Genomic DNA, 26412 nt, shown 5'->3' on the forward strand with positions numbered 1-26412 from the left:
CAACAAAGAAAAACCCATCTAATCTGATTGAGAGCAGAAATTAACAGCATAAAGTCAATTATCTCTATATTTTCAAGTCACTTATAAATATTCAAATCAGAAAAAAAATTGCTTGAATATGAGGTTGTTTACTTAAAATTAGAGCAGTTATCCTAATGGCTAAAGATGTCTTCAAGGTTTCTACAGATACTTCATTATGCAAAAGAAAACATTGCTTAAGAATCTGCCAAGCTCTTCTGGGTCACCTTCTAATCAAAGAAAATTGAGAAATCTTTTTAGATAAGAGACTATTATCAGTCCTTCATCTACATTCAGTCTATAAAACAACAGGCCCTGTACTTCATTTTATCAAAACCATTCACAATTATACTGGTTTTATCAACAGTAATAGCTGAATCTAATTTTCAACTTATACTTTCAACTGTGCCCCAATCTAGTTCTCTGTTTAAACTATCTAAAGTAGTATCTTAAAGAGTCACTTTTCCAAGTCATCATGCCAAGTTACAAGTAAGGTCTCAACTCTGAGCAAATTACCCCAACAGAGTATACATTTCCACTATAGTCCAGACAGGTTAGCTAACAGAAACAAAGTCACAATGGCTTAGAATAATTTAACTCAATGAAAAGTGAACACTGAACTGAGAGGTGGGGGGTTCAGAGAATACCTCTATGTCTTAGACAAGTCCAGTCTGCCTAAAATAATTCATATGTAGACAAACATAACATAATCTTGTAACATTTATTATAAGAGAGGCTGTATAGGATTGGGATTAAAAATATGACTCTGGAACATGACTGCCTGACATCAAATCATAGCTTTGTTCCTTTATCTGCGGCCATGTGACTGAGATCTCTCTGCCTCTGTTTTCTCTTCTATACAATGGATGAAGTAATAATACCTCTCTCATGAGACTATCATGAAGATTAAAAACACTGATGTATGTGAAATGCTTAGAATAGTGCCTGGCACATTTGTTTATTATTCATTAAACAAATAATAAGTGTGATGATTGGTAACTACAGAGTTTTCCTAAAGGTACAGCCTTTAAAATTATCCAACTAGTTGTCTATCCAATACAGCTAGTTCATCTGTGAGCTCTTACTAGCTTATTCAGTCAAGAGATACTTACTCGGCATCTGCTTTATGCTTCCACTGTCAATGCCTCAATTCCTTTATTGGTGATTATTAGCTCAACCAGACTTATTATTATTAAAGCTTGCTGTTACATGCCACATTTAACTACAATTAATTATTTCTCCTTGATACTACTCTTAGTTACTTACCTCTCTATTTTCACATTCATTAAAAAGACTTAAAAAATAATTTCAAACACAAAGGCTGACAGACTAGTATAATGAATCCCATGTATCATTTAGATTTGACCATTACTACAAGTTTTATTTCACTTATACATCCATTTTGATTATTTGAGAGCAACTACCAGACATCATTTCCTTGTAACTGGTCAGTATTTATCATCTATCTCTAAAAAATACTCTTTTTAAAAAAATGACAGTAATATCATCCCTACAATTATTAATAACTACTTGATATTAAGTAATCAATGCTCAAATTTCCCCAAACATCACAAATGATTGTACACGATTTTTGAATCCATCAGATTTAGCAATTATGCAATGTCAATAAAATGAAGGTGACCATAACAGTTTCAGTAGAATAGTAGGGAATAAAAGTCAGTTTTCAGAAGGCCATGAAATTAGCAGAAATACTGAAATGGAGATAACTGAATATGCTCTTCTAAGAAGCTCAAATATGAGAAAGAATGGAGAAAAACTGGGAGGTGCATGAGGGATCAGGATCAAGGAAGAGTTAATCATGTCTATAAATTGAAGAGAGATGGAGCAGCTGAAAAACAGGGAGACCCTAACAAAACACAGTCCTGGAGATGCGAGTGGATGAGATCCAAAGCACAAGCAAGGAGGCTGACCTAGAATAAGGGGATATAACACAAACTCTGACACTGAAGATAAGAAATTAGTTAAGCATGAGCATGAGATTGAGAAAGTTTCTGTGTGTAGTGGGGAGGAGTGGAAAGTAGGGGGAGTTGGAGATAAGGAGGTAATGAGGTTAACACTTAAAATGGTCTCAGTTTTCTTAAGAATTAGGAGAGAAATCATTGAGTAAAAGTAGGATATTAGAAATGACTATACAGGGTGTCTGGATAGAATGATGAAAATCTAGATACAATTTAAGGAGAATGAAAGGGACAAATGACCAGACAAGTGTAAGAATTAATCAGTATTGAAAACTAATACAGCTTTCAAAAACAATTTCAAAAGTCAGTCCTTCTGTGAAGCTTTTCTTAATTTCCTTAACCAAGGATAATTTCCCCTCCCTGGGACCCTTGTTTTTGTTTTTCATAAAGGTTTAGTTCCACTATAATAATATATGTGTTTCTCTTTTTTCCAGTAGCTAGACCATAAACACTTTGTGGGTGTTTATCTGTGTCATGGGCTGAAGACAGTACCTTACCTTTTAAAAAGTAGCACTATTAAATACTAAAAGAACAAAACAGACAATAACTACTTGAAGAACAGGAAGGACCAATGAAAGCTGGGACAATTATATAAGGCCTCACTGAGAACATAGAATCGAACTGGGTCTTAAAGGAATGAGAAGGCATGACAGGGTTTAACCCAAACAGGGAAGTATAAATATTAAAGTGCCTCAAAGACTGGTTTTAACATTCTGATATATAGATAACATTAAGCTCTTCCAATAATGAAGAGCTTTGTAAATAAGGGGGAAAAAATTTACAATGTATGAATGGCAGGAAAAAGTGTTGGTTTTAATGTGGACAAGTTCATTTTGGAGAAATTAATCCAAATCATGTGTAAAATACACAAAAGTACACTGTATTCTGATGAATCAAGTAGGGAACAGAGGGGGGGAAAAAAACTATATACTAACAGAATAAGTCATGTAGATTTATTGCTGGTTGAATATTCACTGACAAGTATAAACCTTTCCTGACAAGGTTCAACAGTTTCACTAAGCATAGATGAAGTCATAAGAAAGAAGACTAAGTTCTGAGGACAAAACCGAAAGAGCTTTAACAGTGTATGACATTTATTTCAAAACCATATTTAAAAAAACAAAACAAAAAAACAACTTGGTTTTTGCCATCTGGATGTGCAGAAGGCCATCCATCTTGCCTTTTGCCCTAATATATTTTTCTTTGTAACCAGGTAAAAGAAGAGAAGAGAAGAACCTGGATAATACTTAGGACCTCCGTTCCTTGACCAAGAAACAAAAACTAATTTCCTACTACCTCATTCCAATCAGAGTTGTACAATATTTTCAAAACTCAATCTAAACTCCATTTGCAGCATGAAGCCTAGTTAATCAGACTTTCAAATCTCCTTCTTGCCCATTAGCAAGAAAGCTGTCACGCCCTAACCGGTTTGGCTCAGTGGATAGAGCCTCGGGCCTGAGGACTGAAGGGTCCCAGGTTCGATTCCAGTCAAGGGCATGTACCTTGGTTTAGGGCACATCCCCAGTAGGGGGGTGTGCAGGAGGCAGCTGATCGATGTTTCTAACTCTCTATCCCTCTTCCTTCCTCTCTGTAAAAAAAAAAAAAATCAATAAAATATATATATTAAAAAAAAAAAAACTAAGATACTGACATTTAAAACAAAAACTGTCACATGCTCAAAGTAACAAGGTACAATTTTGAGAGCAAACCCTTTTGATTCTAAAGAAACTATAATACCGACATAATAACTTTGCCAGAAACAAGAATTCTAGATCTAGATAACACCTAAAGCATTAGCTTGTAACAACTCTAGTTTGACCATATTTCAGATAGGTTAGGCAGTGATAGAAGTGACAGTTCTCAAATTCAGAAGACCATTATCATCTATAAAAGGGTTCCAACAAACTTGTTCTGTAAGAGGCCGATAGGCAGTAGTATACAGAGTTATAATCAGATTTCGTTTAACTCAATTCTTACCATATGCTAGATGCAACATTATATCTTTATATTAAAATAAAAATATACATCTGAATGTGATCATAATTATGTAAGAAATTCATAAAGGAAAGCCTGAGAAGAAATAGTACAATAAAATATATATAGTAGTTCAAATGGCAGAATTCTGGGTAATTGGTCATACACAGAGTATCACTCATTTAAAAAAAATTGTATGTTACAAAACGGAAGATAAAATGGATGAATAAAAACAAGTAATTTCTTTGCTACAAGGAAAGAAACAGGGTACCTACTACCCATGATAGATTCTGAAGAGAGGAAATTTAACATTTCCAAAGAGGTGACATTTATGCTAAGAGTTAAAAGACAATGAAGTCAAGTAAGTAAAGTGTAGAGAGCGCCTGGGAAGGCACATGGGCATTTCTTTAATTATTGTCAGCTGAATCTAGTAAAACACCTTTGCCAAAAGGCAAAAGTGTTCTCAGCTTGACCTCAGCTCAGGTGCCAGTGGGTGGGTTTTGTTATTTAAATCCAGTCAAGCACAGGAATAAATTCAACTCCGGCCCACCCAAGAATGGGCATAATCTCCTTTGTCTTGACTTTTAGTAAAACTTCCTGTTTCTCTCACTGTATAAAATAAACACGCTGTATGGGCTCGAAGTCAATGTTCCTGTCCCTGTCCGTGTCAGAGAACAGTGGTCCCACCTGGCCCCAGCTTTTTCCTTCTATCTCTGTGTCTGTCTCTTTCTTTCATTTTCTCAATCCCCAGCCACCCCTACTCAGGAACAGGATTGCTCTCTCGCCTCGCTGGACCTCGCTGGACCTCGCTGGACCTCGCTGGACGAGGAAAAGAGAGAAATATTTACAGTAAAGAACTTGATACAACTCTTTGAGGAAGACAAGGTTGAAGCTGCAGCAGAGCTCCGTTCCACTGGCTTCTGCTCCTGACTCACCACTGTTTGCTCTCACGGAGGAATAAATCCATCAGGAAACCATGCCACAGCCATGGCTTTTAAAGATACAGGAAAGATATCCATGGAACCAGAGGTGGTAATTCACTGAATTAGAATTACTCTAATTAGCTGCATTGTAGTCATTGGAGAAGGTGTGTTCTGGCTTGATCAGAGGAGCAAAGGAAAAGTGAAAAGACAAGTTTGGATGTCCACCAAGACTCTAAGAACCACTACAAGAAAAACTCCCTGTGGGAAATGTTCTAAGACTTGGGATCCATTTCAAATAAGGATCCATAAGCAACTCATTGACTTTGTTTAGCCCTTCTGAGATTGTTACAGCTTGTTAAATGTATTACTTCCAATAGTATTGATCCAGGAGTCAAGGCTGAAGACACCACTGTAGATACTTAAATCAACATTTTTAATAAATTATCAATAGTTAAAACAAAACAAAAACTTGCCACAAGAGCATTCTACCCAGAGCTCAGAAGCAAGCAAAGGTTGATGAGAATTAAAGAAATTCTTGAAGAAAAGGAAACAAGTGTTTGGGGAATAGAAAGCAAACAAATGAAACATAATGAGCAACAAGGAAACTGGTTTTAATGAAAAAAAGAAAAAAAAAGGAAGAGGTACCTCATTGCAAGGTAAGAGGTCTCCAAACAAGGCAGGAGCAGCTCCATCAAACAGGGATGGAAAGGGCAAGGAAGGTTTAGGATGATTCCGAGTTCTGTGTCCTCCTCATGACATCTAAATTTACCAAATGTCTCCATTCCAATTCTCAGGATCTCCCTCTCCGCTATCAATGCCCTTCCACACAAAAAACTTTTTGGTCCTGTGACTGATCCCTGAATCAACATCTAACAGTGTCATGTTCTGCTTTTACATTCTTCAATACAGTCAGAAATAACAAGCCCACCCATACTTCTTAAATTCCTCATTCTCCCCAAAAAGATATTTTGCAATAGCTACTTGGACTACCAAAGTTTTGCCTTCAACAAGTACTTTATTTTATGTAAACACAAGATAAATAAGCTAATTGTTCAGTTAAGTCACTGATATTTGAGGTTTGATTTGTAATGCAGCATAATGCAGATCCCAATAATAAAAAAGTCTGTAAAAAAAATTCTCTATTTTGATTAAGACTATAAGTCAAATTCACTACCCATTTTAAATAATCATGGGCTAACATTGCTACACAAACATATAGAAGTATATGCTATATACATATAAAGAAATATATAAATATAAAATAAATGAACAAGAATATTTGACTTACAGTGTGAGCACATTTCCAAAGGATAACTTGCCTCATTTCCCTAAAGGAAAAAAAAAAAAAGTTATTAGTTACACAACATTAGTACAAATTTCTTTTAAAAAGTTTATATTTGCATAGAAATATAATTTTCTATATTAGCAGGGAAGTGGATCCAATGTCAGACAGCCAATTCCAATTTTTCTTTTTACGGGTCATCTTATCTCATGGTTAGGGTCTAAGTTAATACAATTTATCTGAATCCCTAACTTATAAAGAAATATAAAACCACTAGTATTTGTTTTTTATACCTGGATTCTATGTGAAATTTATTTAGGAAGAAAAATGCTCTAGAAAAACTATAGACCTGAGCCAATGCTTACATTGAAAAAATTCTTGATAACTAAACCATTTGATTAGTAATGGAACCAGGAGTAGTTCTAAATCTGAAATGGTCAAAATTCCAACTATAATATATTCACATGAAGCAAAAACCATTAAGATCACCCTGCTCAGTTGGTTGGAGAGTCATCCCGCACACCAAAAGGTTGCTGGTTCAATTCTGAGTCAGGTTACAGGTTTGATCCCAGATCGGGGTGCTTATGGGAAGCAATCTATCAATGTTCCTCTCTCTATACATATCCCTCTCTTCCCTTATCTCTAAAATCATTACAAAAATATATCCTTTGGTGAGAAAAAACACACACAACAAACTAAAGCCATTCAGCTCCTTTTTAAAAAGTACACGGAATTTAAAGTAATGTAAATTGAGTTTTTAAAGGTCAGGGATAATATTGCGTACCATGCATTCTATACACCATCAATCTAATACTGACATTAAGTGTACAATAGGATTAACATTTAAATACAGGGGTGGACAGAAGTAGGTTTACAGTTGTGAGTACGTGAAACAGAGTTTATTCTTTTATTATTTACTAGAGGCCCGGTGCATGAAATTTGTGCACGGGGGGGGGGGGGGGCTGTCCCTCAACCCAGCCTGCCCTCTCTCCAATCTGGGACCCCTCGAGGGATGTCCGACTGCCTGTTTAGGCCCGATCCCAAACGGGCAGTCGGACATCCCTCTCACAATCCAGGACTGCTGGCTCCCAACTGCTTGCCTGCCTGCCTGCCTGATTGCCCCTAACCGCTTCTGCCTACCAGCCAGCCTGCTCACCCCCTAACCACTGCCCTGCCAGCCTGATTGATGCCTAACTGCTCCCCTGCCAGCCTGTTTGCCCCTAACTGCCCTCCCCCGCAGGCCTGGTCACCCCCCACTGCTCTCCCCTGCAGGCCTGGGTCCCTCCCAACCCTCCCAACTGCACTTCAATGCAGGCCTGGTCGTCCCCAACTTCCCTCCTCTGCAGGCTTGATCGCCCCCAACTGTCCTCCTTTGCAGGCCTGGTCCCTCCCAACTGCCCTCCCCTGCAGGCCTGATCACCCACAACTGCCCTCCCTTGCAGGCCTGGTACCTCCCAACTGCCCTCCCCTGCTGGCCATCTTCTGGTGGCCATCTTGTGTCCACATGGGGCAGCCATCTTGTGTGTTGGAGTGATGGTCAATCTGCATATTACTCTTTTATTAGATAGGATAGAGGCCTGGTGCACGGGTGGGAACTGGCTGATTTGTCCTGAAGGATGTCCCGGATCAGGGTAGGGGTTCCTTTGGGGCGTGGGGAAGCCTGGGCAAGGGGCCTGTGGTGGTTTGCAGGCCGGCCACGCCCCCTGGCAACCCAAGCGGAGGCCCTGGGATCTGGGGTTTATTTATCTTGTACAATAGAAACTTTGTAGCCTGGAGCGGAGCCAAGCCTTCTGCTTGCTCCGTAGCAGCAGCCATTTCTGTTGGGATTTATGTATCTACTACAATTGAAACTTTGTAGCCTTAAGCCAGCCAGGGTGCACAGAAAGCTTGGCTTCCTCCATCGCCGGGGGCAACCCTAGTCTCCTGCTCTTTCCAGCTCCGCGGCTGCCGCCATTTCTGTTTGGATTTATGTATCTTCTATCATTGAAACTTTGTAGCCTTGAGTGGAAACCTAGGCCAGCAAGGGCAGGCGGAAAGCTTGGCTTCCTCCATTGCCGGGGAAACCCAAGCCTCCCTCCTGCTCTCTGTGGCCATAGCCATCTTAGTTGGGTTTATTTGCATATCTGCTCCTGATTGGCTGGTGGGCGTGGCTTGTGGGTGTAGTGGAGTGATGGTTAATTTGCATATTACTCTTTTATTAGATAGGATTTAGTAACTAGAGGCCTGGTACACGAAATTCGTGCACGGGGGGGGGGGGAAGGGGTCCCCTCAGACCAACTTGCACCCTCTTCAATCCAGAACATCCCTCTCACAATCCTGGACCACTGGCTCCTAATCGCTCACCTGCCTGGTTGCCCCTAACTGCACCCTCTGCCGGCCTGGTCTCCCCTAACTGCCCCCTGATGCCAGCCAGGTCGCCCCAAACTGCCCCCCTCTGCTGACCTGGTAACCCCCCGCCGGCCTGGTCGCCCCACGCAGCCTGCTGTTCAGTCGTTTGGTCATCCCTCACTAACCCCCACTGCCAGCCTGGTTGTAGGCAACCATCTTGTGAGGACGAGAGGGTTAATTTGCATATTACCTCTTCATTATATAGGATTATTGTATTTATTGTTATTAACCTACTTGTGCCCACCCCTGTATATACTTATTTACCCTAAGTTATTGAATACTTTCTGAAAAAACAATTTAATCTGTCTGGCTAGCTTGTACACTCTGAAAAGTATCTCTTATTCTATGTAATTTAAGGTCTAAAAGAGTTTATCAACAAATCAGTATCTTCAATTTGTATCATTTTGCCAATAACTGAAAATTATAACAGGTAAATGCAATTTTCCAGAACCTGTTAATTTAATTTTAGGTCACTTTAAATATAAAATATATGCTAACGATGGAAGAAATTCTCTCCATACTCTTTCATGCTTAAAATTTTTAAATACACTTAAAAAAAAATCTTATTACACACAACCTAAAATTATGTTTCTTTCAAGGCTCCAAGAAGAATATAATAATACTTTGGATTACCATTGGGAGTTTTAAAAAAATAATCCTATCTAATAATAGACAAATATGCAAATTGACCATACCTCCAACACACCCACAAACCACACCCACAAGCCACGCCCACCATCCAATCAGAGTGAGTATGCAAATTAACCCAAACCAAGATGGCTACAGCCACAGAGAGCAAGGTTTCCTAAACAGAGGAAGCCAAGCTTTCTGCCAGCCGTTGCAGGCCTAAGCCTCCACTTAAGCTACAAAGTTTCAATTATAGAAGGTAAACAAATTCAAACAAATGGTGGCAGAATGGAGCTTGAGAGAGCAGCCAGGATTGCTGCTGGCAACAGGGGAAGCAAAGCTTTCCACACACCCTGGCCAGGTCCACCCGCTTAAGGCAACAAAGTTTCAATTATAACCCCAACACAAATGGCTGCGGGCCTCCGAGGGAGCCCCAGGCTTGGCTCTGCTCCAGGCTACAAAGTTTCAATTGTAGAAGGAAAATAAATTCCAGATACCAGGGCCTCCGCTTGTGTTGCCAGGGGGCGTGGCCCGCCTGCAAACCACCACAGGCCCCTGGCTCAGGCCGCCCCACGCCCCAAGGGAACCCCACCCTGATCCGGGACACCCTTCAGGGCAAACCAGCTGGCCCCCACCCCTGTACCAGGCCTCTATCCTATCTAATAAAAGAGTACTATGCAGATTGATCATCACTGCAACACACAATATAGCTGCCCCCATGTGGTCAAAGATCCTGCCCCCATGTGGACACAAGATGGCCACCACAAGATGGCCAGCAGGAGAGGGCAGTTGGGAGGCACCCGGCCTGCAAGGGAGGGCAGTTGGGGGTAACCAGGCCAGCAGAGGAGGGAAGTTGGGGGCAAACAGGCTGGCAGCAGAGTGGTTAGGGGGTGATCAGGCTGGCAGGCAGAAGCGGTTAGGGGCAATCAGGAAGGCAGGCAGGCAAGCAGTTGGGAGCCAGTAGTCCTGAATTGTGAGAGGGATGTCCGACTGCCCGTTTAGGCCCGATCCCAGGGATCGGGCCTAAACGGGCAGTCGGACATTCCTTGAGGGGTCCCAGATTGGAGAGGGTACAGGCTGGGCTGAGGGACAACCCCCCTCCGTGCACGAATTTCGTGCACCGGGCCTCTAGTTAATGCTATAATTGATTTTATGTGATGACAAGACTTATATGAATTTCAGGGAAGACTTCGAAACCAGGTCCTTATTTCTCTAGCCTCCTGACATTTACAGTGTTATCAATTCTTTATAAATTATATAATCCATCTTATATCACTCCCCGCTAGCCAGCATCCACTAAGAGCCAAGGAATAGCCTGACTAGGACTCCTCAGAATTTCACCATCACTGAATGCTTCATCTCTCTCTCCTAAGCTTCAAATCCATATATCCAAAAGGTTATTTCAACCTCAACCTGTCTAATTTTATACCAAGCAAAAATATCTTTCCAATATTAAGGTAAAATGCTTTATCCAGGTAAATATAAAAGACATTTTCCTCACTTTTAAAGGTTTTTAAAACATAACTATTTAACACATAGTGTTATGTTAACAATGCATGATGTGGTATATAATGTGTAGAAGTAAATTCTTTGACAACGGCAGAACAAATGTGATGTATATTGTATCTTACACTCTGAGAAAAACATTACATTATTTAAAAGTAGAGCATGAGAAGCTGGATTTTGAATCAATCAATGGCCAATGTTCAATCAATCACGCCTATGTAATAAAGCCTCTATGAAAACCCGTAAGGGCAGTGTTCTGAGAGCTTCCAAGTTAGTAAACATGTGGAGATGCAGGGGGAGTGGAACACCTAGAGAGAACATGGAAGTTCCTCACCCCTTCCCTTGTACCTTACTCTATGGGTCGCTTTCATTTAGTTGTTCCTGAGTTAGCTCCTTTAAAATAAACCAGTGATTTAGTAAGTAAAATGTCTCTCTGAGTTGTGTGAGTTGCTCTAATAAATTAAACCCAAAGAAGAGGTCCTTGAAACCTCCAATCCATAGCCAGTTGAACATCTAGAACTCCAGGTAACAACCTGGACTTGCAATTGGCGAAAAGGGGGTAGTATTATAGGACTGAGCCCTTAACTTGTGGAATATGGTGCGATTTCCCGTAATGTCAGAATTGAGGTTCAACTGTAGGGCACCCAATTAGTGTCTCAGAATTGTGTGGATGTGTGAGGAAAAACCACACACACACACACACACACACACACACACACACACACACACACACAAACACACAGTAACTGAGTCCCAAGAGCCTTTTATATATATGCTTAATAAGGCTTCAAATAAATGAGAGCAAACAGAGAACTGAAAGGAAAATAGACAATCATATTAGATTTTTACATTTCTCTCACAGTAACTGACAAAAAAAAGTAGACATCCCCCCCCCCCAAAAAAAAGTCAGTAAAGTTACAGAAGATCTGAGCACACTATCAATCAACAGGTCCTAAAACAACAGAATATTATTTTCTCCAGTTCACATGGAACACTGGCAAAGACAAACATTATTCTGAGCCTCAAAAAAATTCTCAATAAACGAAAAAGGTTTGAAATATACAGAATATATTCTCTCATTACAATGGAATTAAAGTAGAATTATGAAAGTATTTGGAAATAAAACAAAATTCTAATAAGCTATAAGTCACAAAGGAAATGAGAAATCAGAAAATATTTTGAATACAAGACACAGGTTAAGCAGTGCTTTGAAGAAAATACTATTTTACAAAGAAAATCTAAAATACAATGATCTGTTCCCACATTAAAAAACTAAAATAGTAAAAATTAATTAATTAAACCTAAAGCAAGGGGAGAGAAGGGAAAAATAAATGAAATAGAAAGTACACAAACAGGAAGATAAATAAAACCAAAAACTTAAGTTTTTCTAAATATATAAAATATATTCTAAATATATGAAAATCAATTTTATAACTTAGATAAAATAGATGAATTTCTTGAAAGATTCTACAACTGAGTCAAGGAAAAAGAGAGAAACTGTACACCTCTATAGCTGTTAAACTAAATTTGAGTTAAAAAAAACCTTCCCTCAAAAAAACTACACCCATATGGCTTCACTGGTCAATTCTAGCATATATGTGAATTTCCAAAACATACCAACCCTACATTAATCCCTTCAGAAGGTAAAAGAGAAGGGACCCTGATACCAAAATCAAATGACACTTCACAAAAAACAAACACAGAAAACCCAATAAACTATATCCCAATATTTCTTCATGACCATGGATATAAAAATCCTTAAAAATATTTGAGCAAATTAAATCCAGAAAATATATTAAAGAAAACATCATGATCAACTCAGAATTATTCAGCGATGCAAGGTTGGTTTAATATTCAAAATTAATGTAATTCACTATAAAATAAAAACAAACAAACATCACTGTAGTCATTTTTACAGATACAATAAGAACATTGACAAATACCAACACCCACTCATGGTAAAGTAAGAACTCAGCAAACTAAGGATCTTCCTCAATCTATAAAGGCTATCTACAAAAAGCCTACAGTTAACATCACATTTAATATGGTAAACATTAAATGCCTTCTATCTAAGAGCAGAAACAAGATAAAGATATTTGCACCAGTACAATAAGACAAGATGCAAGAAATTCTGGCACAGAAAAAGGAAATTAAGAAAACACTTCCATTTGGAAAATCATAAAAAACACAAAATATTTAGAGATAAAATTAATAAAATATATGTAATGACTGTACAATAAAGGCTATTGAACATAGCTGACAGACATTAAAGATTACCTTAAAAAACATAGAACTATATCATGTTCACAGATCAGAAGACTAGCTGTTAAGATGATAGCTCTCCACATACTGATCTATTGATAAAAAAATCACACAAAAACAATACCAATCAAAATCCCAGTAAAATATTTTGAAGACGTCAACAATCTTAAAATTGTATATGGAAATGCAAAAGACTAAGAAGCCAAAAATGTTTTAAATCAACAATGTTGAAAAACTTACACTATCTTCTTAAAGAATTATCCACACACAGTCACATATCCATACACCCACAGTCAATCTTTGCAACAAATGATGCTAAAACAAATGGATATTAATAAAAAAGACAAAAAGACCTGGACATTTAACAATAGTTATACACAGCAAATAAGCACGTGAAAAGATGTTCAACATCATTAGACATCAGAGAAATCCAAATTGAAACTACCATGATATGTGCAACTAGTATGTATATGGCTAAAAAATGCCAACATGTGAAATGTTGCTAAAAACGTACAACAAATAAATGGTTTTGTGCTGGGCAGAATTCTAAGATGGCCTTCTGAAATTCCTAGCACCTGGTATACACCTCCCAGTTATTCAAACAATAATCTAGGTACTGTTGCAAAGGAATTTTGTATATGTACTTAAGGTTCAAATCAGGTGACCTTATGGTAAGATTATTCAGGTGAGTCTGTTGTAATCATAAGAATCTTAAAAACAAAGCAAAGTCAGAGATGCAAAATATGAGAATTCAACGTAAGGGAGATGGAGTAGGCTATGTGCCATTGAATGTGGGCAGTCTCTAGGAGCTGCTGAGAGTGGTCTCCCACTGACAGTGAACAAGGAAACAGAGACCTAATCCAGAAAGAGCAAAAATCTGAATTCCGCCAATAACCTAAAAGAGCTTGGAAACAGAACTTTATCCAGAACCTCTAGATGAGAACTCGGTCTGACATCTGGATTTCAGCCTTGTGATACTCTGAAGAGAACCTGTGCTGAACTCAGACCTACAGAACTATGAAATGATAGGTATTGTTTTAAGCAAAATAACACCCGGACATATAGTATTTGTGGCTAAAAATAAAAATGTTGACATACCAAGTGTTGGTGAAAATATGGAGTACAGATGAAATTTTTATACATTGCTGGTGGGAACTCAAAATGGTACAGCCATTTTGAAAAAAAAGTTTGGTGGATTCTTAAGTTTAACATAACATTCAGCAATGAAAACATGTCCACACAAAGATTTATACACATATTTTCATAGAAGCTTTATTGTTAATAGCTCAAACAAGAAATCTAAATACCCATTAACTGTCAAATGGACAAACAAGCTGTGCTGTCTTTAGACATGGAGTACTACTCAGTAATGAATAAAGACTACTGATACACACAATAACATAAATAAATCTCAAAAGCAATATGCTAAGTGAAAAAAGCCAGATACAAAGGTTACATACTACATGACTGCATTTACAAATACTAGAAAAGGCAAGCTACAGTTATTGAAATATCAGGGGTTGTGTGTGTGATGGGGTGGGAGGGAAGTGTGTTCAATGCAAAGGTGTACCAGGTTAATATTTTAGGGTAAAAGAAATTAACTACATTTTAATTGTGGTGGTGCTTACAAAATGATATACATATGTTAAGACACGTTAACTGTACACTTAAAATTTATTATATGTAAGCTATATCTCAATAAAGCTGATTTTTTAAGACTCAACAAGGAGTCCCAAGTATATTGGAATTGTTTCATAACACAGTCTTTAAGATAAAAATACCACTTTCTTTAAAATAATAATATGGTTCCGTCATACTATTATTTACAGTTCAAAAAACATACTTTTTTAAATAAGATACCTATACATTTCAAGGTAGCAAATATATATTTTTCAGATTACTCTTGCAGAACCATGAGAAACCAGAAACTTAGTAATAGTAATCTTTACCGCCATGATTCTTTCATCCTTTACTTAGTCCCCTTCTCAGATTTTAAATTCTGTGAAGATAGCAGTTGTCTTATCTTTTGATATCCCCTGCCAGATTTAACAATGTCCTAAATTTATTCAAGGAAGAATTTTATAGGTGCATGTAAAAATCTAGATAACCTTAAGGAACTTGGTTTAATTAGCATTTTAAGCACCAATGTGTTAAAGAACGTGGTTAGATTAAGGGCATTATTGCCAGATTCAAGAAATTCTTTTTTCTTTTTTTAAAAAATATATATTTCTTTATTGATTTCAGAGAGGAAGGGAGGAGAGAGAGATAGAAACATCAATGATGAGAGAGAATCATTGATCGGCTGCCTCCTGCACACCCCCCACTGGGGATCGAGCCCGCAACCCAGGCATGTGCCCTTGGCCGGAATCGAACCTGGGACCCTTCAGTCCGCAGACTGACGCTCTATCCACTGAGCCAAGCCGGCTAGGGCAGATTCAAGAAATTCTTAAAATTCTAGTTATTAAAGAACTTTAGATTTTCACTTTCCTTGAAGCTCGCTTTTCATAATGAGCATCTATTGAGCATTTGGTTCTACATACACTTTAAATAAGCAGTACTCTTAACAGGGAAGTAATATTTATAGTTCACAAAGAGAACCTATAACCAAATAAGACAATGTTGTCATCTCTTAAGTCTACTCGATAAAGATAAATATCTAGCCGAAACCAGTTTGCCTCAGTGGATAGAGCGTCGGCCTGCGGACTCAAGGGTCCCAGGTTCGATTCCGGTCGAGGGCATGTACCTTGGCTGCGGGCACATCCCCAGGAGGGGGTGTGCAAGAGGCAGCTGATCGATCTCTCTCATCGATGTTTCTAACTCTCTATCCCTCTCTCTTCCTCTCTGTAAAAAATCAATAAAATATATTTTAAAAAAAAAGATAAATATCTAAATATTCTGACAGCACACCTTAGAAAACATTCTAAACTTTACAGTATGCACTTATAAATTTTATTTTTATTCTCTTATATCTTGACACTCTTAAGATCAAAGTAACTCTAAACAAAATAAAAATATTTATTTCTTTGCCAGAAATTTTCTTTAGAAAATACTTTTCTTTTCTTACTGACTTAGTATGTACCAAAGCTGAATTTAAAAATACTGAACAATATTGACTTGAAGAAAAAGTTAAATATATCCAAATGTCTTTATCTGCTGAAAGATAAAACTTGCCAACTTCCCAATTGAATCATAATAATGAAATTAATCAAAATCAATTTTTTTCTATGGTAAAAATCAATGACCACCTTAATAACTGTTCTAGAACAGATATTCCTTGTTCTTAGAAAACAAAGTATGAAACTGTGGATAGGTGAATTTGGGGGAAAGTGAAAAGATCAAAGGGCAGAAGCAAATAGAAATGGCTGACATCAACAGCATTCTGTGGACCTGTCTATACCTATCAAGCATTGAGTCCACAAGTACCCATCTAGCTGACTTCTCCATCCAATTAATAAAAGCCTATATGGTCATCCTGCCCTCACGCCATGATGCCTTCACGCTGCAACGAGCGACTACCAGGAGGCGCACCGGTGGGTAGGGCTGCATGTGCGGCACGGAGGCGAGTCTCCCGGCTCTGCGTGGTGAAGTCAGGGGTCCCACGGCTCTGCAAGGTGCAAAGGCGGGACCCCCAGCTCCAGCCTACCTCTTTGGGGCAATCCATCGAGGAACCCCGGATGGGTGAGCAGGGCCTACCTCTTTGGGGTGATTGATCGCAAGGCTCCCACACAGGCCAGGCTGGGGAACCCCCTCTCCCCCGAGTACATGAATTTTGTGCACCGGGCCTCTAGTGGAGGAAATAAGAAACTTATACTAGATGAGTACAAGGGGTCCATCCTTCTAACTGTATTAAGTTGTTTTACTATTAAAGAAGATGCCAGTCATATTTAAATATCGAAGGAGGAGTAAGATGGAGGGAGATAGAGAGAACACAGAAACTCCTTAAAAGACCCTGTTGGTCCAAGAGACAAGAAGTTTCCCAAATACTGTAGAGTATACTTTATTTTTTTATTTTCTTTCACAGGCCAGTACAACAGTCAGTGTGAAAAAGGAAAAGGCAATAAACCTCAGAAGCACAAGTTTGACAATATAAATCAAACATGACCTTAGAGCAACAAATCTGGCAAAAGACAATGTTTTTTTGTGGACACTCTATAAGAATTAGTTATGATGCTCATCGCATGGCAGGAATATTAAAACAGTATGTTACTTTAAAAGTGTCCAGTTTTCCAATACAACAAAAGTAAAAAACTGTACTTTTCACATGATTTTAGGAGGGGAAAAATTAAGCTAAAAATTTCTAGCTTAATAAATGCTGCCAAAATTACACCCTTGCTTGAACTCATCTAACAAATGTTTGAAGGTATATGTTAACTATTTTAAAGATCTTATTGCATAATGGGGCCTAAAATAATACCTATTATTCAACTTTATAGTTTAAAACATATCTATTAATAACCAATAACCTAACCAATCCTATTTTTCTCTACTACTCAATATTAATTATGATTCTTGAATATTTATATTGTAACCTGAAATATTGAACTCATTAATTCTAGGGTGTGTGGGATTTTGGGGGCTTTTTTGGGGTAGATTTCTCAGGATTTTTTATATGGGCAATCATGTCATTTGAAAATAGGGACAATTTTTATTATTTTCCAATCTATATAATTTTTGTATTCTTTTCGTGCCTTACTGAACTGCTTAGGACTTTCAGCACTATGTTTAAAGAGTGGTAAGAGCATATTATCTTTGCCTTGTTACGGCATTCAGTCTTTTTGCCATTAAGTATACATTAGCTGTAGGTATTTATAGATGTTCCTTATCAAACTGAGTTAGTTCCTTTTGTATAACTGTTTCTTAGTGGGTTTTTTTTTAATCATTAATGGGTACTGAATTTTATCAAATTCTTTTTCTCCATCAACTGATGTAATCATGTGATTTTTCTTCTTTAGCATGTTAATATGGCAGATTATTTATATTGCATTTCAAAATAGTGAACCAGCCCTGCATCCCTACAAAATTACATATTGGTTAATTCTATTTGCTTATACTTTGTTAAGAATTTACCCATCTGTAATGATATGGGAATATGAATCTACGGGGGGGGGGGGGGGAGGACTTTTTTTGCCATCAAAGCAATAGGGGCTATTTAAATGATCTATTTCACATTGGGTGAGATATAGTATATTTGAAGTTTGTATTTTTCAAGGAACTGGTTCACTACATCAAAGTTGTTAAATTTATTTGTACAAAGTTATTTTTAGTATTTCCTTATTATTGGTATTCATGTCTGCAAGGTCTATGGTGCTATCTTCCATTTCACTCCTGCCTGATACTGTAATTTATTTCTTTTATTCCTCTCCATCTTGCTAGAGGTTTGTCAATTCAATGATCTTTTTGAAGAACTGGCTCTTTCTTTCATTGACTTTTCTCTATTGTTTTTCTGTTTTCAATGTTATTGATTTTTGCTTTCATCTTTATTTCCTTCCTCCTCCTAGCTTTGGGTAAAATTTGATTTTTTGTTTGTTTGTTTGTTTTTTGATTTGATAGTGAGAGGGGAAGGGGGAAGAGAAAGAGGGAGAGAACGCAACATCAATTTGCTGTTCCACTTATTTATGCATTTGTTAGTTGATTCTTGTATGTGTGTCCTGACCAGAGAACGAACCTGCAACCTTTGTATATCAAGATGACTCTCTGACCAACTGAGCTATCTGGCCAAGGCTGCTTTTTGCTTTAAGGTTCTTGAGGTAGGAGCTTAGATAACCAGAGATATTTTTCTTTCCTAAGATGTGCTATAAATCTCCCTCTCAGCATGGCTTTAGCCATGTCCCACAAACTTTAATTGGATGTATTCTTATTTTCATTCAATTCAAAATATTTTTATTACCCTTGAGACTTCCTCTTTGAACCGTGGATTATTTAGTTGTGCTGTTCAGAGATTTTTCCAGTTAGGTTTCTATTACTGATTTGATTTTGCTGTGGTCAGAGAACAAATTCAGAATGATTTCAATTCCTTTGTATTGGTTGAGGTTTGTTTTTATGGCCCAGTATACAGCTTATTGGCACAGTTCTGTAGGCATTAGAAAAGGTGGTATACACCATAATTTGGTGGAGTGTCCTATAAGTGTCAATTATATACTAACTAGAGGCCCGGTGCATGAAATTCGTGCACAGGGGAGGTGGGGGCCCTCAGCCCAGCCTGCATCCTCTCCAATCTGGGACCCCTCCAGGGATGTCCAACTGCCCGTTTAGGCCCAATGGGATCGGGCCTAAACGGGCAGCCGGACATCCCTCTCACAATCCAGGACTGCTGGCTCCCAACTGCTCGCCTGCCTGCCTGCCTGATTGCCCCTAACCGCTTCTGCTTGCCAGCCTGATCACCCCCTAACCACTCCCCTGCCAGCCTGATTAATGCCTAACTGCTCCCCTGTTTGCCCCCAACTTCCCTCCTCTGCTGGCCTGGTCACCCCTAACTGCCCTCCCCTGCAGGGTTGATCGCCCCCCAACTGCCCTCCCTTGCAGGCCTGTTTCCTCCCAACTGCTCTCCACTGCAGGCCTGGGTCCCCCCCCCCATCTGCCCTTCCCTGCATGCCTGGTCACCCCCAACTTCCCTCCTCTGCCAGCCTGGTCCCTCCCAACTGCCCTCCCCTGCTGGCCATCTTGTGGCGGCCATCTTGTGTCCACATGGGGGCAGCCATCTTGTGTGTTGGAGTGATGGTCAATCTGCATATTATTCTTTTATTAGATAGGATAGAGGCCTGGTGCACGGGTGGGGGCCAGCTGGTTTGCCCTGAAGGATGTCCCGGATCAGGGTGGGGGGTTCCCTTGGGGTGTGGGGTGGCCTGGGCGAGGGGCCTGTGGTTGTTTGCAGGCCGGCCACGCCCCCTGGCAACCCAAGCGGAGGCCCTGGGATCTGGGGGTTTATGTATCTTCTACAATTGAAACTTTGTAGCCTGGAGCGGAGCCAAGCCTTCTGCTTGCTCCGTGGCAGCAGCCTTTTCTCTTGGAATTTATAATTGAAACTTTGTAGCCTTAAGCGGAGGCCTGGGCCGGCCAGGGTGTGCAGAAAGCTTGGCTTCCTCCATTGCTGGGGGCAACCCTCGCCTCCCGCTCTTTCCAGCTCCGTTGCTGCCGCCATTTCTGTTTGGATTTGTTTACCTTCTATAATTGAAACTTTGTAGCCTTGAGTGGAGGCCTAGGCCAGCAAGGGCAGGTAGAAAGCTTGGCTTCCTCCATTGCCTGGGAAACCCAAGCCTCCCTCCTGCTCTCTGTGGCTGTAGCCATCTTGGTTGGGTTTATTTGCATATTTGCTCCTGATTGGCTGATGGGTGTGGCTTGTGGGTGTAGCAGAGGTATGGTCAATTTGCATATTACTTTTATTAGATAGGCTGGTTGATTGTTTAATGCTTCTATATTCTTGCTGATTTTCTGCTTAATTGTTCTATCATTTGTTGAGAAATAGGTGTTGAAGTCTCCAACTATAATTTTAGACATGTCCTTTTTCTCCATTCAGTTTTATCAGTTTTTGCATCATATACTGGTATTTTGCAGCTTTATTGTTTGATGCAAGCACATTTAAGACTGCTATGTCTTCTTGATGGCTTTATCCTTTTGTCATTATATAATGGTCATTTACTGTTTTGGGTAATTTTCTTTGCTCTGAGGTCTACTTTATCTGATTATCAATATAGTCATTCCTGCTTTCTTAAGATTAATGTTTGCATGATACACCTTCCTTCTAGTTTAAATATGCTTAGATCGTTTTGTTTGAAGTTTCTTGTAGACATCACAGGGGTGGGTCGTGTTTTCAATCTACTTGGGCAATATCTATATTTTAACTGGTATATTTAGACCATTTATTTTTAATGTTATGAGTATGTTAGGGCTAATATGCCATTTGTTTCCTTTTTGTACTATGTTTTCTTTATCCTGCTTTCCTGTGGGTTACTTGAATATTTCTGGAAATCCCTTTCTGATTTACCTAGTGTTTTTAAGTATATCTCCTTATGTAGTTTTCTTAGCGGTTACTCAAAGTATTACATTATATAAACATAACTTTTCACAGAATACTACTGTCATCATTTTACCCTCCCCACTTATAGCTGTCTTAAATATTTCCTCTACATACTGTTAGAACCACAAGTGTTATAATTTTTGCTTAACTGTCAAACACAATTTAGAAAACGCAAAATAAGAAAAATCTATTGTACTCAGCCAAACTTTTACACTTTGAATTGTTCTTTCCAAGATTCCTTTCTTTATCATTTCTTTTCTTTTTTGAAAACTTTTTTTTTAGCAATTTTTTAGGCTAAGTATGGTAGAGACATATCCCCTTAATTCTTTCATCTGAGAATGTCTTGATTTCCCTTTCATTTCAGAAGAGTATTTTCTCTAGAAATAGGGTTTGGGACTTAAGGTTCTGGTTCTTTTCTTTCAGCACTTGACAAATGTGTCATTTCCTTCTGACTCCCATGGTTTCTGATGAGAAATCTGTCATCCGAACTGTTTCTTCTATCTATATAAAATCTCATTTCTCTTGTGCTGATTTCAACATTAACTTATCTCTAGTTTTTAGAAGTCTAACTTTGCAGTATCTTGGTATAAATTTCAATGGGTTTATTTTGTTTAATGTTCACCCAGCTTCCTGAATTGCAGATTTACATTTTTTGCCAAATTTGGGAAATTTTCAGCCACTATTTCCTTAAGTACTTTCTCAACCTTGTCCTCTTTCTTTCTCTCCTGGGAACCCAATGACACAAGTGTTAAATCTTTTTTATAATCGCACAGTTCTCTGAGGTTCTGTGGATAATTCTTTTCAATCTATTTTTTTTCTGTTGTTCAGATTAGGCATTTCCTTTTGTTCTAGCTGCTCTATTTTGCCCACTCACCGAGCCCACTGTATCAGTTATTATATTTTTCAGTTCTTATATCTTCTATTTGCTAAAATTTTCTATTTTTTTTATGTTTCATGTCTATCAATTGTTTTTTTATTGAAGTGACAGGCTCACTGCTCATAATGTCTGCCAATATTCAAATGTGAATAACCAGATTTTGTCAGTTGATCTCAAGTAGTTTTGGTGGTCTATGAAACAGGTAGCTAGTTCAACTTGAAAATTACATACTTGTTTTTTCTCAAAACAATCATCTTAAGTTCAGAAGTGGTGTTTTGTAAAGAAATCATTTTATCATTCAGAATAGTAAGATATACAGCATATACACAATGATTAGATGTAATAACATAGTTTTTACTGCTTTACCAAGGATATTCTTACAGAGTTTTTTTAAAACTGCAATTGCATGGCAGTGAAGAACACAAGGACTACTAATTCAGTATGTTGTCAACCACTGGTATTACCAGCCACTGGTTTTGCACCATCAGTGCAAATATAAACACAGTGAATAAAACAAATGATGTTTTAGTGTTACTGAGAAAAACGGCTGATCCAATTTAAAGATCTGATTTAAATTTTGCCAGTAGGGAATATCAACATTTAAAGAATTGGAAGAGAAGTTCACTAATAAAAAAGAAAACAATTCAATATAGCAACGGAACCAGTACACTATGGATCTATTCTAATAGTGCTAATATTCTATTATGGTTCCATAATAGTACTCTATATTACCCTATAATACATAAATATGTCCCATAGTATTCTTTATAGCAAAAAAGTAAAAATCCTAGATTATGTATTATATTCAACTAGAGGTTATTTATTAGAAGATTAGTGCAAGAATGGGCCTTCCTTCCCCTGGCTGCTGGCATCACCTTTACTCTGGCCAGAGCCGCCTTTCCACCTTCCCTGCCCAGAGGCCCGAAGCGGCTAGGGTGGTGCGGAATGCCTGTGTATGCAAATTAACTCACCAGCTTTGTTGGTTTAATTTACATACTCACTCCTGATTGGCTGGTGGGTGTCGAGAAGGTACGGTCAATTAGCATGTTGCTCTTTTATTAGTGTAGATTGTCATGTCTCTTTTTGGCATTAATCCCAAATAGTAAATTGTAACAATTAACTCCTCATCCTGTTTTATGTCTTTCATGACTTTGATTTTTTTAGAAAGTACTGCCTAGTTATTTTGTGGACTGTCCCTCAATAGGTTTGCCTGATACTTCCTCCTGATTAGATTCAGATTAGACCCTTCAGGTAAAATATCATAGAGGTGGTAATATGTTCTTTCCTGATATCAGGAAGCAGAAAATGCTGATTTTTCACCTTACTGGTTAATGTTAACTTTACTTAATTAAGGTCTGCCAGGTTTCTCCACTGTAAAGTTAATTTTCCCCTGTTTTTGTTTTTTTGTGTTTTTTGTTGTTGTTTTTTCCCCTTTGTTTTTAATAAGCATCCTATGGGAAGTTAGTTTTAGACTATGTAAATATCCAAGTTACTCCTAAAACTTTTGCCCATTCATTTTAACATCTATTGATGATTCTTATCTGAGTTAATTACATTATGATGACTGCTGGTATAGCCAGCCTCTAACATGATCCCCATCTCCTGGTACTCACAGCCTTGTACAATCAATCCCCTTCCCTTGTGTAACTTGTTTTTAACCAACTGAATATGACAATATTAAGGGAATATCACTTCTGTGATTGGGTTTCAAAAGACTGACTTCTATTTTGCCAAGAGTCACTTTCTTAGCTTACATGTTTTAATAAAGTTAACACAACAAGAAACTGAGGGCGGCCTGCAGTCCACAGCCCACAAGAAACTGAATGCCACCAACAATCAATGAGTGAGTGAGGAAGTGGATCCTTCCCCCAATCAAACCTTCATATGATACCCCAAACCCAAGCTGTCACTTTGATTTCAGCCTTCTGACATACCATGAAGCAGAGAACCCAATTAAGCCCACAGCAACTGTGAAATAAAAATGTGTTTTTCTAAGCTACTACACTTTGGGGTAATTTGTTATGGAGCAATAGATTAGCTCATACAATTGCCATATGGTAGGGTAGATTTCTAATTCTTTCATTTCTTCAACATTTATTATTTGGCTTTCTCCTCTAGGGAAAGGCTTTCTTTTCTCCTCCATTTCTGAACATATTAGTGTGGACTCATGGATTTTATTTTAATGGGTTATAATCTTTTATTATCATTATCAAATTTGATGCTTAAATTGTCCTACATTTGGCCATTGGGAGTCCTTCCCTTCAGTCTGGTTCCTGTGTCCTTTTAACATGCCCCCATCATTCTCTGGGACCTCATTATGTCCTAGCACAAGATGTTCCAAGCAGACATTATGCTTTCTCTGCCCCAGTCCTGAAATTAGCTATTTCTCCAAGGAGCCCTAGGTCCTTTTAGTTAGAATGGCTAGTGGTATCACTTGATGAATAAAGTTTTTAATTTTAATGTACTCTAATTTATCATCTCTTATTTTAAACTATGATTAATTCTGAGTACACCTGATTTTTACTGAGCTGTCTGAATTAATTTTTACTATATGAATTTGTATCTTTATATTGCTTACTAATATTCTGAAACGAGAGCCTTGTTTCAGGCTATTTATACCCTTTTACAGAACCATTAGTGAGAAGGAGAGGGAGAAATGCCCATCCATGTGCACTGCAATAGGCTAGGCATAATCAAGTAATAAACACCGCATATTCTCTGGTTCCTCAAACATATAATTTTGCAACTGTAGAGGTCCATGGGCTTCCAGGTAGACATAGTGCCCATCAGTAGATGAGTAGATAAAAAAGGTGTGATAATTTATACCAAGAATACCTCACAGTAGTAACAAAGAAGACTCTCTTACCCTTTGAGACAGCATGGAGGGACCTTGAGAGTATCATACTAAGTGAGATAAGTCAGTCAGAGAAAGAGAAGTATCATATGATCTCACTCATATGTGGAATCTAAGTAACAAAATAAACTGATGAACGGAGTGAATCCAGAGACATGGAAGCATGGAACAGAGAATGGAATCTTGGAAGGAAGACAGGGGAGGGAGGGTGGGTGGAAGGTAATCAACCAAAGACCTCGTATGCATATATGCAAACTCCATGGACACAGACAATAAGGTGGTGAAGGCCTGGAGTAGGGAGGGGAAGGGCCAGACGGGGTCATTGGGGGTAAAAAGGGAACATATGGAATATTGTTAATAAAGAATTATTTTTAAAAATCAATCTCTCTCTCTCTCTCTCTCTCTCTCTCTCTCTCTCTCTCTATATATATATATATATATATATATATATATATATATATATATATATAAAAGGCTAAGCACCTGTCCAACCGGTACCTATGACACGCAATGACCAACAGGGGGCAGACGCTCAAAGCAGGAGCTGCAGTGACTTGGCAGCAGTGATTCTCGGGTGATGCGCACCCAGGAACCAGAGAGAGGAGGGAGCCCAATTCCAGGGTGTGTCACCTGAGAACTTCCCTCTCACAATCTGGAACCCCTCGGGGGATGGTGGAGAGCCGGTTTTAGCCCAATCCCTACAGGCCAGGCCGAGGGACCCCACCTGCTGGAGGGACCCCACTCACTCCGCAGACGGCCTTCGAGCCTCAGCACCACCCCAGGTGCAGCCAGCTGGCCGAGGAGGGACCATGGGAGGTTGGCTCCAGGTCGTGTCCAACCCATCTCACCCAGACCCACCCTACCAGCCACCCTCTAATTAATTTCCTTTCAATGTGCATGAATCTGTGCACTGGCACGCTAGTAAATAAATAAAAAGAAAAGATCATATTAGAAAATGACTTTGGAAATGATCAGCACTCGAAGAATTCATAAAAAATGGAAAATGAAATAAAAATAGTAGAAAACTAATACAAGAAAAATTCACCAAATACAAAGTGAATGACTAAATACTGGAAAAGAATCAGTAGAATATGGTTCTAGTCTAATAGTTTAATCTTCTATTATGAATTTATCATAATCTATATTATTCTTTAAGTTTTCTTATACTATAATGAAACATTACTTTGGTTCTATTATGGTTCATATTCTAATATAGTTTTAGAAATCATGTAAGAAAAAGTTTAAGTAGGAAGGAGTTAAGAGTCACAAAGGGAACAAAATAATTATTCTCTTTTTATTAAATATTAAAAGCAAAGTATAACTTTAATTTGGTCAATAATAACTCTAAGTTATGCATATTGCTAGAGTAAGAGTAATTACCAACACTAACCCTACAAAACTATCTTTAAAATGACTTTAAGGGATGGCATTTTTTAAAATGATCTGCCTATTTAACACACAGTTGTAAGTACTTCCTTATTTTATGAACACACAAAGATGGGCCAAATTATTCTGGGTCTCTGTCAGAAAAAAATATTTTCTGAGTAGTCACACAACTACTGTGGCTGTGGATAGAACAAGATTCTACCTTAAGTAGACTTAAGTTAAAAGCAAAGAGGAATTGCTTTGAAAGAATCAGTTTCCCATTATGATTACCTTACTATACTGTAAGCTCCATGAGAGCAAAGCACTTTTTCTCATTATCCTT

General features: G+C 38.4%; 1 protein-coding gene across 1 annotated transcript in view; it reads right to left on the bottom strand.

Moving 5' to 3' along the window:
• The window catches only part of PPP3R1 (protein phosphatase 3 regulatory subunit B, alpha), a 67335-nt gene that overhangs the window by 19814 nt on the left and 21109 nt on the right, over positions 1–26412 (bottom strand). The window contains exon 2 of the mRNA XM_079791825.1: positions 6183–6222. Coding sequence (XP_079647951.1) covers positions 6183–6222 — 40 coding nt within the window. The remainder of the gene's footprint in view (positions 1–6182; positions 6223–26412) is intronic.

This window comes from Cnephaeus nilssonii, assembly GCF_951640355.1.
Source record: "Cnephaeus nilssonii genome assembly, chromosome: 15".
Taxonomy (NCBI): Eukaryota; Metazoa; Chordata; class Mammalia; order Chiroptera; family Vespertilionidae; genus Cnephaeus; species Cnephaeus nilssonii.